This window comes from Myxine glutinosa, chromosome 8, assembly GCF_964187855.1.
Source record: "Myxine glutinosa chromosome 8, kmMyxGlut1.1, whole genome shotgun sequence".
NCBI lineage: Eukaryota > Metazoa > Chordata > Myxini > Myxiniformes > Myxinidae > Myxine > Myxine glutinosa.
Genome location: NC_136268.1, coordinates 154,156,971 through 154,170,985, shown reverse-complemented (window position 1 = coordinate 154,170,985; position 14,015 = coordinate 154,156,971). Strand labels below are relative to the sequence as shown.

The window sequence follows — 14,015 nt, the reverse complement described above, 5'->3', positions numbered from 1 at the left end:
CGATACCCTGGGCCAAGCACCGTTGCGATTCTCCGCACAGCAATGGCAAACCACCTATTGTATTTCGTTGCAAGTACACGGCTGCCCTCGAGTCGGACGCGTTGTCCGTGTGATCGCGATTTCTTTATCTGCTTATTTGGCATCGGTTGTCGGAGAGAGCAAAATGGATTTCCTGTAGAATGAGGACAGATATCGATTTTCGGCTTCAGCTTTTGATCAATGTTCGTGCTTTCGGATGTCTCGTTGAAGAAAATTACATGGAAATAAACAATGTAATGCCTCGTGATTCGTCTGGTCCACAGTGTTTGGGCAAATGCAGTTATAAATGATCAATTGCATTGTACACAATATCACATTACGATTGGGTTGGAACAATATCACGGTCAATAATTCATGTCAGGACCACTCAGCCGTTTGGACTCCATTGGGATTGGAGCAGCACTTGTTAAACGTGTTTCCATCGACATGATGAAAAAATCCCATCCGAGAAAGACTTGGAATGTTATAAAAGATTTATTGATGATTTTCTCTTAAACCGTTCAAACGGGGACCATAAGACCCAGGTCTTCATGAAGGTCTTTGCCCCAGGAGTTCCAGTTGGATTTGTTTCTTTTTCATGACCGATGACCTTAAATGTTTTTATCATTTAGTTTACCAATCCACTATTTTTTACTGAACAATCGTGAGATGTTGAAATCTCGCGAAATTGTCCCGCGGGAACATTGTTAAGAACGAGAAGAAAGGGGATGGACAGAGTTGGAAGAGGGAGGTTGAGGACGGGGAGTTGGGATGGAGGGGGTTGTCGACATGGAATTTGGGCAGGGAGTTGAGCACTTGAAGAAATGGGGAGGGTAGGGCAGAGTTTTACTGAGGGAAGGGGAAAGAGTTGGAGAGGAGGTTGAGGTTTTGTGGAGGTGAGATTTGAGGACGTGGGTGGTCGGGAGTTGAGGACTTGATGAAAAAAGGATGGGTGAGAGAGAGGACAGTTGGGCTTATTGAGGAAGTGCACAGAGACAGACACTGATGGGCCAAATCGGATACAGACCTGAACCAAAATGGAATCACCTTGTTCTTGTCAAACCCAATTTTATATCCACCAAGTTTTATCCAAATCCGTCCATGATGTTTTGAGATGTCCTGCTATATTTTCGGCCCCATCACTCAATAGTGAAGAATCGCTTTGAAAATATTGTAGCCGGATCCGGAGCAAGATCTTCACCAAAATCTGATCCTTTTGTCTTTCTCACACACACAACCTGTCCACAAAGTTTTGTCCGAATCTGTCCAGAGCTTTTTTGAGATATCCTCCTCACAGCCAGACGGACAAACAGTTGTGAAGACAACATCCGTCAATGTTCGGTGCGGAAATAATGACTGGAATTAAAAGATTCCGTGGCATGGTTCAAAAATTATTAAGATTAGTGCTTTGAGATTTACTGAAGTGTTCCTGAAAATGTCAACTGACTGCACATGCTACGTACGTATGGATGTCAAATGACTGCACGTGCTACGTACGTATGGATGTCAAATGACTGCATGTGCTACGTACGTATGGATGTCAAATGACTGCACATGCTACATGCATGTGTATGTCAAATGATTGCACGTGCTACGTACGTATGGATGTCAAATGACTGCATGTGCTACGTACGTATGGATGTCAAATGACTGCACATGCTACATGCATGTGTATGTCAAATGATTGCACATGCTACGTATGTATGGATGTCAAATGACTGCATGTGCTACGTACGTATGGATGTCAAATGACTGCACATGCTACATGCATGTGTATGTCAAATGATTGCACATGCTACGTATGTATGGATGTCAAATGACTGCACGTGCTACGTACGTATGGATGTCAAATGACTGCATGTGCTACGTACGTATGGATGTCAAATGACTGCACATGCTACATGCATGTGTATGTCAAATGATTGCACATGCTACGTATGTATGGATGTCAAATGACTGCACATGCTACATATGTATGGATCTCAAATGACTGCACGTGCTACGTACGTATGGATGTCAAATGACTGCACGTGCTACGTACGTATGGATGTCAAATGACTGCACGTGCTATGTGCGTATGGATGTCAAATGACTGCACATGCTACATACGTATGGATGTAAAATGACTGCACATGCTACGTACATATGGATGTCAAATGACTGCACATGCTATGTACGTATGGATGTCAAATGACTGCCCGTGCTACGTACGTAATATGTATGGATGTCAAATGACTGCACATGCTACATACGTATGGATGTAAAATGACTGCACATGCTATGTACATATGGATGTCAAATGACTGCACATGCTGCATACGTATGGATGTCAAATGACTGCACATGCTACATACGTATGGATGTCAAATGACTGCACATGCTACGTACATATGGATGTCAAATGACTGCACATGCTACATACGTATGGATGTAAAATGACTGCACATGCTACGTACATATGGATGTAAAATGACTGCACATGCTACGTACGTATGGATGTCAAATGACTGCACGTGCTACGTACGTATGGATGTAAAATGACTGCACGTGCTACGTACGTATGGATGTCAAATGACTGCACATGTTACATACGTATGGATGTCAAATGACTGCATGTGCTACGTACGTATGGATGTCAAATGACTGCACGTGTAACGTACGTATGGGTGTAAAATGACTGCACATGCTACGTACGTATGGATGCCCTCTGCGCCAAATTTCCAAACCCACTGGCCAAGTTCTGTTTCGTCCATGGCCATGCTCTTTCCAGAGTGGCCATGCTCTTTAACAGAGTGGCCATGCTCTTTAACAGAGTGGCCATGCTCTTTAACAGAGTGGCCATCCTCTTTAACAGAGTGGCCATGCTCTTTAACAGAGTGGCCATGCTCTTTAACAGAGTGGCCATCCTCTTTAACAGAGTGGCCATGCTCTTTAACAGAGTGGCCATGCTCTTTAACAGAGTGGCCATGCTCTTTAACAGAGTGGCCATGCTCTTTAACAGAGTGGCCATGCTCTTTAACAGAGTGGCCATCCTCTTTAACAGAGTGGCCATGCTCTTTAACAGAGTGGCCATGCTCTTTAACAGCGTGGCCATGCTCTTTAACAGAGTGGCCATGCTGTCTCCAGAGGTTTGTTATTGGGTGGTTTGTTGTTGCTCTTCATCCAGGAATTCAGACAATCATCAGGCAGGAATTTCGCCAGAGTATCAGCAATTTTTCCAACGTATCTTGACCTGTAACATCCACCAGGGACCGCAAACTCAACAGACCGGACACCCGGCTTAACATCTCTCCAACAGACATTGCGGTTGTCGGTGCATCTCCAGCGAAGCACCAGAGGGAATTATAGATGCGAGCAATGGGACGGACGGGTCATTAGTGAGCGAGCTTGGTATTTAGCAACAACGAAAAGCAACATGGTGATTTCCCCCGAGACCAAGTCATTTGGCAGATTCCAAAATCCTTCAAATTCTGTGTTCTGGCAAATTTTGACTAAATAACACTTCGGGTTTCTTAAGTTTAAAAATTCCCAACTTTTCAATGGGAAATGATTTTCCTTCATGGGATTTGGGACCAGGAGAGCATTCCTCACGAGGTTATTCTCACGTCATTCCCCATGAAATAAAAGGTAAAACAGCTTTTTGTATTCTGCGGGACATTGAAGTGGTCGTCATGCTTTGAAGCTTCCTGGAATTCCTTGCTCTGCTTTTCGAAGCAAATCTCGACTCTCAGACATATCGGATCCCACGATTGTCTGCAGCAAGACTAGTTCCCCATAGTTCGCTCACACTGAAGGGCGAAGACAGAGGAAAAGGGGGAAACAAAATCGATGAATCGTTCAATAAGAACAAACGGTTTTCCTTTATCAAGGCCTTCCTTTAGGCCTGAGTTTACACACATATCTTTGTCTCCATCATCATAAGCCACCCTCAAAGTTAGTGCCAGAAAAATGTACGAACATGCCATGGCTGGTTAATGAACGACAAATGGGAATGCAGCTCTTTGGCAGTGCACGTCCCATTGATTCTCACCCGCACGCGCGTCCCACCATGATCCCACTCTTGTCCTCGCCATCCTGTGATCCTCGGCAATAACTTGGTGAATGACTGGCCGGAAAACAAGAAAGACTTGGTGGGGAGTGACAGCCGTGATATAATGGAGCTTTAGCCAACGCGCTCTTCAACAGGCCCAGTCTAGTCCAAAGGGAGAGCTCGAGAGGAAAACAAAAATCTTCGCTGTGAAAACTGATGCTCAGTTAACGGTTCAAAACTCGGAATAACAAGGAATTATTTTGCCATTAAAGTGTTAATGTAGGGAGACGTTGATTGTACGTGTGTGTGCGCACAAGGGTCGAGGTCAGGGTGCTCGGGTAACCTTCGGAAAGCCAACATAATCCCTCACTCAGCATCCTCAAATGAGCACATGCATGATCAATATGATGATCTCAGGGTAAAACACAAAGAAGAATGAAATATACACTCTACGGAATATACACGCTCTATGGAATATGTACACGCTCTTTGGAGTACGTACACGCTCCATGGAATATGCACACGCTCTATGTAATATGTACACGATCTATGGAATATGTACATGCTCTATGGAATGTGTACACGCTCTATGGAATATGTACACGCTCTATGGAATATGTACACGCTCTATGGAATATGTACACGATCTATGGAATATGTACACGCTCTATGGAATATGTACACGCTCTATGGAATATGCACACGCTCTATGGAATATGTACACGCTCTATGGAATATGTACACGCTCTATGGAATATGTACACGATCTATGGAATATGTACACGCTCTATGGAATATGTACACGCTCTATGGAATATGTACACACACTCTATGGAATATGTACACGCTCTATGGAATATGTACACGCTCTATGGAATATGTACACACTCTATGGAATATGTACACACTCTATGGAATATGTACACACTCTATGGAATATACACACACACTCTATGGAATATACACACACACACTCTATGGAATATACACACACACTCTATGGAATATACACACACACTCTATGGAATATACACACACACTCTATGGAATATACACACACACTCTATGGAATATACACACACACTCTATGGAATATACACACACACTCTATGGAATATACACACACACTCTATGGAATATACACACACACTCTATGGAATACACACACACTCTATGGAATATGCACACACTCTATGGAATATGCACACACTCTATGGAATATGTACACACTCTACTAAATATGCACACACACTATGGAATATGCACACACTATGGAATATGTACACACTCCAGGGAATATGCACACACTCTATGGAATATGTACACACTCTATGGAATATGCACACACTCTATGGAATATGTACACACTCCAGGGAATATGCACACACTCTATGGAATATGCACACACTCTATGGAATATGCACACACTCTATGGAATATGCACACACTCTATGGAATATGCACACACTCTATGGAATATGCACACACTCTATGGAATATGCACACACTCTATGGAAAAGCCTTACTTTGCATCAATGGACCTGGCAGTGGAAATGAGTATCTGCTTTCACTTCGCTCCTCAAGCAAACTTCCATGAGCAAAGTCAGCACAGAATATCCCATGTGGTGTGGATCCCAAGGATCCAAGCTTGCAGTTTTAAAAACTGCGTGTTTTCATCTTTCCAAAGCAGAAGCGAAACAGGAAATCGTTTCAACACACGGATTCGGTTTCAATCAAGGACTCGTGAGTCAAGGACGATGGTCTCCAACTACTACTCAACAATTCCAATCATTCACACCTTTTTGTGGGGTCGCCCAGGGACTGTTTTTGGCCCAAACTTTCAGAAACTGCCTGGCAAAGCCCGAAGTTTGACCGAAGGTGCAAACATTTGTTATTTGTTCAGTGTCAATAGCTCACCGACTCTTCATGAAGGACACTGTGGGATTTCGATGTCCACCACCAACAACAACCAGTGCTGGCAGACGAGATCTCCATAACTTCCATCCGACGGAGGGCACACATAGCGATGCCACGCCGTGCTTGGATGACAGTTCAGAGCTGGCCCGAGATTCCAACCCATGTTTTGCTGCGTCTTACCTACAGTGAACATGTCATACCTTTCCAGAGTTTACATTTCTTAATGGACAACTGGTGGGTTGAGCGACGTACATGTTCGACATTTTATCCTCGGTTTCCTTTCTGCGTCGCTCCAAACTATTTTTACGACTCTTGCAGATGTACAGGAAAAGTGGAAATTTTCCGTTTTGGCAAAAATGCAAAGGCTTGCACGAGTCGCTTTTTGGATCGGCATTTAAAACAAGAGAGCAAAGCTTCGGAGAAAGTGAAGCATTACCTGCAAATGTACTTCAGGAGGAAGAAGTTAGCAGATGGCAGGTTCAATACCAGGGAGGCGAGCTCCTTCATTCCCTGCAGAGACAATAAGGGGTTGTTCAGGCAAGAGATTGTTTTTTTGTTGTTGTTGTTTTTCGTATACAACATCGAGGCTCGTGTAAGAACTAACATTGATCACAAAAAGACAAACTGACACATAAAACATAAGATAAAGGGAGCGGGAGACAAGATGGGGAGGGAGAGGGAAGCACGCAAGTACAACATTTGAGAGCAGGGACATCGGGAGATCTGTGGGAGGGAGAGGGCTTGGGGGGAGGAGGCACGGGCAGGGGGGGGGGGGGGGGGAGGGAGAGGTATAAAACACAAGGCTAGTACTTCCAGGAATGTATAGTTTGGGCAGAGAGATGACTTGGTTCAACTGAAGATTACGTTACCTACTCAGCGAGCGACAACGATTGAACTGGTAGCTCACCTTCTCGTTGTCTTTCTCAAGGAGCGTTGCACAAGACAGGAACGCCTGATAGTCACGGAAAGGCACCAAGGGCTCGGGGAGCTCCCTCAGGTAGAGTTTGAGCAAGGAGGTGACCGTGTGCACGTCCGTAGAGCTGTCCAGTGAGGGCGCACACCGTGAGACCACCGCTTGTGGTGTATTATAAAAGCGAAGGTACCTTGCACCAATTATTTAGTTATGGTGTGTTCATATTAAAGATACATGGGACCTTCAAACGTTTCTATGAACGACCCACAATTGCCCAAGATACACCAAATAAAGTTATAACAGGTGTATATCTATATATATAAAAGAAAGTTTTTGTTTGTTTGTCTGCGCAAGCTAATCTCCTGAACGGTGAAAGATAGGAGGAAACCTCTAATACAAAAAATGTCGGGACGGGCCCCAGGAAGGTTATAGGCTAGGTGGCGAGGCCGGTCGAGGCCCACCTCGGCCGGGCTGGGCCCATTTCACAATTGAAAACTGAGCTGAATTATAGTAGTCAATCTACTACGGCCGCGAGTAAAAGCTGAATTATAGTAGTAAGTTCATTCAAAAAGAACCAAAAATGTCGGGGTGGGCCCCGGGAAGGTTATAGGCTAGGTGGCGAGGCCGGCCGAGGCCCACCTCGGCTGGGCTGGGCCCATTTCGCAATTAAAAGTTGAGCTGAATTATTGTAGTCAATCTTGTACGGCCATGAGTAAAAGCTGAATTATAGTAGTAAATTCATTCCAAAAGAACTAAAAATGTCGGGACGGGCCCCGGAAAGGTTATAGGCTATGTGGCGAGGCCGGTCGAGGTAGCCTCGGCCGGGCTGGGCCAATTTCGCAATATTGAAAGCTAAGCTGAATTATCGTAGTCAATCGTCTACAGCCACGAGTAAAAGCTGAATTATAGTAGTAAATTCATTCCAAAAGAACTAAAAATGTCGGGAAGGGGCCCAGGAAGGTTATAGGCTAGGTGGCGAAGCCGGTCGAGGCCGCTTCGGCCGGGCTGGGCCCATTTCGCAATTAAAAGCTGAGCGAAATTATAGTAGACAATCTTCTACGGCCACGAGTAAAAGCTGAATTATAGTAGTAAGTTCATTCAAAAAGAACCAAAATGTCGGGTCGGGCCCCGGGAAGGTTATAGACTAGGTGGTGAGGCCGGTCAAGGCCCACCTCGGCCGGGCTGGGCCCATTTCACAATTGAAAGCTGAGCTGAATTATAGTAGTCAATCGTCTACGGCCGCGAGTAAAAGCTGAATTATAGTAGTAAATTCATTCCAAAAGAACCAAAAATGTCGGGACGGGCCCCGGGAAGGTTATAGACTAGGTGGCGAGGCCGGTCGAGGCTGCATCGGCCGGGCTGGGCCCATTTCGCAATTAAAAGTTGAGCTGAATTATTGTAGTTAATCTTCTACGGCTGCGAGTAAAAGCTGAATTATAGTAGTAAGTTCATTCAAAAAGAACCAAAAATGTCGGGTCGGGCCCCGGGAAGGTTATGGGCTAGGTGGTGAGGCCGGTCGAGTCCGCATCCGCCGGGCTGGGCCCATTTCGCAATTAAAAGTTGAGCTGAATTATTGTAGTCAATCTTCTACGGCCGCGAGTAAAAGTTGAATTACAGTAGTAAATTCATTCAAAAATAACCCGGGCAACGCCGGGTGCTTTCGGCTAGTATATAATAAAACAAGACCGAAAGTCTAACAGCGGCGTAGCCGGGATTGTAAAATATTATAAACCACAAACACGTATGATTAGCTTTTTAAACAGTCTCTAATGCTGTTTATAACATTAAAGAAAGAAATTTAGAGGAATCCCGCCACCCGTAAGGTAAGTTTTACTTACAGAACTGAGGGAATATCTACTGTAAGCTATATACCCCACAATGGTTGGGTTAATATCATGCTATCAAAAATCCGAGGCGAATTCCTTACTTCCGCGGTTGTTAGTACCGTACACCGCTTATCATTGATTCATGAACCATTCACCGCTTCAATGCATCAGCTTTGTATTCACGACATTTGGATGAAAGTGTTATGGTCATATTTACAATATTATTGTGATTACAAAAACGATACAACTGAAATGATACACTACTGTATTGAGAAACCTGGGCTTAATTTGGCCGAAGCGGTCCGAAGGGTAGGCATAACGCCTAAGTTACTGGGCGTTATGCCTAACGCCGAGGTACTTACACCTCAAGGATGTGCAGCCGATATGTACCATTTTGTTGGAAGAGACGTAACGCTGATGCTTTCGATATTTGATGGTCATTTTAACAATCGGTTTGTTTGTGTTTCACACTGAATGAAAAACGTAAAGGTAGAGCATGGCGATTGTGATACATGACAGGTTCGACGATATGTTCGGCCTGAACGAAATTGGAATCAAAATGGCAGAGTGTGGAGTCAGCCACCGTACCGCCGTAATGACGTCATACGTAATCACATCACCCTGTCATGTGACCAGATCCTCAGCTCCGATTGGTATACGTTTGAGGGGGACATACATACAGACGGACAAACACCGATGAAGACGGCTTTTCCCCATGGGCTACACCGTAAAAATGTATTCATGTATGTTCTTCAAATAAAATGTGGGCTAGCAGGATCAATTGGAATGCACACTTTCCTCTGAGCTGTCTAGCCTGAGTTCAAATCTCGATCCAGCTATAAACTCCCATCCTGGCGTTTCCCAGACAAGGTGAGGCATCGACGGGTGCACCGTCCATTAGAGGGACGTTATGCCGGAGGACCCATCTCCCGACGATGGTCGTTCGTGGACATTAAACATCCCATGGTGTCTTTAGCGAAGAGTGGACGAGTCATCGACGACACCCTGAACAAATCACAAATCCCTGCAGCTTGAGTGGTGATCCGTCCAAAATTGGTTCTGGCCTTGAGACGTTGCCGTGAATGCCTTGAAGCTCTGTAAAGTGTACAGGCCTCCATAAATATTAATAATATGTACGTAAATGTCCATTTAAGTACATATATTTTAGATCGATAAAATATATGTACTGCAATGCATTTTACATCATTACGACCAATGAAATTTGCCGCTGACGTACCCCGCCCCTGTCCTCGTTTCTCGTGACCGTGCGGGGTAAGGTGTTCTATGAACTCTCCAGTTAGAAATTCCTCTCTCTCTTGAAAAAAAAGGAAATGTTCAGAGAATTTGGGGCTACACACATGTCAACTATAAATGAAGCTACACACATGTGTTACACACTAATGTGTAGTGCCTGTCACTCGTCATGGAAGCGACGGTCGAGCTTACGCGTCAAGACGAGGCAAATCTCCGTAGTCGCACCGTTCTTGGAGTTCACGAACCAGCGTCGCTTGGCCTGGAAGCCGGAAGAGGCCTTCTTCCTTCAGGCCATGGCAGCGAATGAAGTCGACGCATCGGACGACGAGTTCGGGAACACGGGCGGCTTCGGCCGCGGCGCAGCCCGCCGACGCCCTGCCGGCCCCGCCGCCGCTCGCGGTGCTGCTGGCCATCGCTTCTTCCAGGCGACGACCGAAAACTCCCGTTGCTGGGGGAAAAAAAAGTCATAATAAAACGCGTGTTCAGTGTTCAGCCGAGCGAGAGGATTTGTCTATCGGAGGAAATATTGATGTCGTGCAACATAAATTAATCACATGACGTCACGTGATCCTTCAGAACGAGTGCTTTTCTCAAATACGATCAAAAACCTTTCAGACTCTCAATGGTTTTTAAAAACTAAATTAACTGTTCTGAACCTCCACAGTTCTCCAGCCCGACAAGGCCAAAACAGCTGCGAGCAGTTACGTGGCACGTTACACATTTGATGGTGTACACGTCACACATTTGATGGTGTACACGTCACACATTTAATGGTGTACACGGTGCACATTTGATGGTGTACACGTTACATATTTGATGGTGTACACGGTGCACATTTGATGGTGTACACGTCACACATTTGATGGTGTACACGGTGCACATTTGATGGTGTACACGGTGCACATTTGATGGTGTACACGTCACACATTTGATGGTGTACACGGTGCACATTTGATGGTGTACACGGTGCACATTTGATGGTGTACACGTTACACATTTGATGGTGTACACGGTGCACATTTGATGGTGTACACGGTGCACATTTGATGGTGTACACGGTGCACATTTAATGGTGTACACGTCACACATTTGATGGTGTACACGTTACACATTTGATGGTGTACACGTCACACATTTGATGGTGTACACGTCACATATTTGATGGTGTACACGTCACACATTTGATGGTGTACACGGTGCACATTTGATGGTGTACACGGTGCACATTTGATGGTGTACACGGTGCACATTTGATGGTGTACACGGTGCACATTTGATGGTGTACACGTCACACATTTAATGGTGTACACGTCACACATTTGATGGTGTACACGTTACACATTTGATGGTGTACACGTCACACATTTGATGGTGTACACGTCACATATTTGATGGTGTACACGTCACACATTTGATGGTGTACACTACGAGCATATAACTCACCCCTTGTAAAAACTGGGAAACACTTCCTCAAGCATTTCCAGCTGCAAACGTTTAAAAACCAAACTTGCTGGTTTCACTTGTAGTTCAGGAAGCATTGAGTTGTTCAAAATCTATCATATATGTATATATACAGACAGGATTGTGTCGAGGCACAGATCTGGGGAAGCCTACAAAAAAATCTCTGCTGCATTGAAGGCTCCCAAGAGCACAGCGGCCTCCATAATTCTTAAATGGAGGAAGTTTGGAACAACCAGGACTCTTCCTTGAGCTGGCCGCCCGGCCAAACTGAGAAATCGGGGGAGAAGGGCCTTGGTAAGAGAGGTGACCCAAGAACCCGATGGTCACTCTGGCTGAGCTCCAGAGATCCTGTGTGGAGATGCGAGAAACTTCAGAAGGACAACCATCACTGCAACACTCCACCGATCTGGGCTATGTGGTAGAGTGGCCAGACGGAAGCCTCTCCTCAGTGAAAGACACATGAAATCCCACATAATCTTGTTTCTCTCAGTCTGAGAATCCTTTAGATGCTTTTTTGCAAACTCCAAGCGGCTTTCATGTGTCTTTCACTGAGGAGAGGCTTCCGTCTGGCCACTCTACCACGAAGAGTGAATGAGTGAGCAATGGAACGTCATTGAATTTTAAGTCATAAAATGTCATTGCAGATTTCCCTTTACTTCGCCATTTTTAATGAGAGGAAAAACGGTTTTTACTAAAAGCCAAGGAAAGATGTTTTTCCCTCCGCCACGTGTTACTTCTTTACAACGGCCATTTTCCGGGCACGTGTCCAGAAAGAAACGCTTGAGGTATGCCGGTTCCATAAATTTCCCACCAAGTACAAAACAGAATTCTCCAAGCACTGCATCCACCTCTCAACTCAGGTGTTCGGGTTTGTTACCTCCGTCGCCAAAGGTGGATGGAGGTTGTGTTTTCACCCCTGTCTGTCTGTCTGTCCGTTTGTGAACAAAATATCTCAAATGTTGTGGACGGATTTCGACGAAACTTGGCGGACCGGTTGGGTGTCTCACGATGACGATTCGATTCGATTTTTGTGAAGATCTGAATATGTATTCGGATATGAGAATTATTTAATTTTTAAGTGAATCTTCACCATTGGGAGATGGGGCCAAAAACGATACATAGCGGGATATCTCAAAAAGTTATTGATGGATTTGGATGAAACTTGTTGGACAGGTTGGGGGTGTGACATAGAAGAATTGATTCGATTTTGGTGAAGATTTGGATCCGGATCCAGCTAGTAGAATGTTTTAAGTGATTCTTCACCATCGAGTGATATGGCCAACCGGGTGGAGGTGTGCTCTCTACTGAGTGCCGTGCTAGTTTGGTTTGTGTTGATTTATTCTTACATTACATGTCTGGAAGGATTGTCGAGCTAACCCACCGATTTGAAAGTCTGTTTACCCGATCAATCACTGGGAAGGCCGCTCTGTCGCTGTCTCTGTCTCTGTCGCTGTCGCTGTGTCTCTCTCCTCTCTCTCTCTCTCTCTCTCTCTCTCTCTCTCCTCTCTCTCTCTCTCTCTCTCTCTCTCTCTCTCTCTCTCTCTCTCTCTCTCTCTCTCTTGTCTCTGTCTCTGTCTCTGTCCTCTCTCTCTCTCTCTGTCGTGTCTCTCTCTATCTCTCTCTCTCTCTCTCTCTCTGTCATCTGTCCTCTCTCTCTCTCTCTCTCTCTCCTCTCTCTCCTTCTGTCTCTGTCTCTGTCTCTCCCCTCTCTCTCTCTCTCTCTCTCTTCTCTCTCTCTCTCTCTCTCTCTCTCTCTCTCTCTCTCTCTCTCTCTCTCTCTCTCTCTCTCTCTCTCTCTCTCTCTCTCTCTGTCTCTCTCTGTCTCTGTGTCTTCTTAAAATATATGTGATGTGTATAGGGCTGACCGGATATCCTACAGGTATGTACATTGTCCTGTGAGCCGTCTCGCTGAATTATAATCCAGATTTGGTGTTTCACAGGCAAGGTGAGGGAGGCATCAACGTGTTCCTCCCCTCAGATGGAAGTGAAGGCAGATGACCCATCTGACGGTGCAGACACCTCAATGGCGAGTGTAGAAGATCCCAGGGTGTCTTTTGTGAAGAGCAGTTGAATTATCGCTGGTACGGTGAACAAATTACAAACTAAAGAGTCATAGAACACCTTACCCTATGCAGCCTTGAGAAAAAGGACATGAGTGTATGGGAAGGGTCTTTTGAACTCTTGCGTTGTGTTTCCGAACACAATCTACATTCGCTTTGTTCGTGAACTTTGAATAACGAGCGCGATGTGGCGACCAGATGAATCCGATGGGTCAAACGGAACAATCCAGAGATGAACGTTCGAATAACTCTTCTCAGAAAAACTGATGACATTGAAACTATCTTTGAGAAAAAGATGCACTTAACAAACAGATATTTTGGACGAAGTTAGCTGTGTCGCATCTCCAGGTGCTGCCATTTTGTCTGAATCTCGCTGTTACCCCGTCCTCAGAGCGCACGACTCTGATTGGTCGAGACGGCATAAAGTTTTGCCCAAGTACTACCAAACGATGTTTTTGTAAGTGCAGACAAGGTGATTTGTGTTCTACAGTGTTTGTTTGTGTTCTCCAGTGTTTGTTTGTTTGTGTTCTCCAGTG

At 45.1% G+C, this 14,015-nt stretch overlaps 1 protein-coding gene across 2 annotated transcripts in view; it reads right to left on the bottom strand.

Moving 5' to 3' along the window:
* Positions 1-14,015, bottom strand: part of LOC137433041 (rho GTPase-activating protein 22) — a 103,299-nt gene that overhangs the window by 6,346 nt on the left and 82,938 nt on the right. For both annotated transcript variants that reach the window (XM_078783894.1, XM_078783893.1), the window contains 3 exons: positions 10,151-10,406; positions 6,873-7,005; positions 6,402-6,475 (listed from right to left, as the gene is read on the bottom strand). In XM_078783894.1, coding sequence (XP_078640020.1) covers positions 6,402-6,475; positions 6,873-7,005; positions 10,151-10,406 — 463 coding nt within the window. The remainder of the gene's footprint in view (positions 1-6,401; positions 6,476-6,872; positions 7,006-10,150; positions 10,407-14,015) is intronic.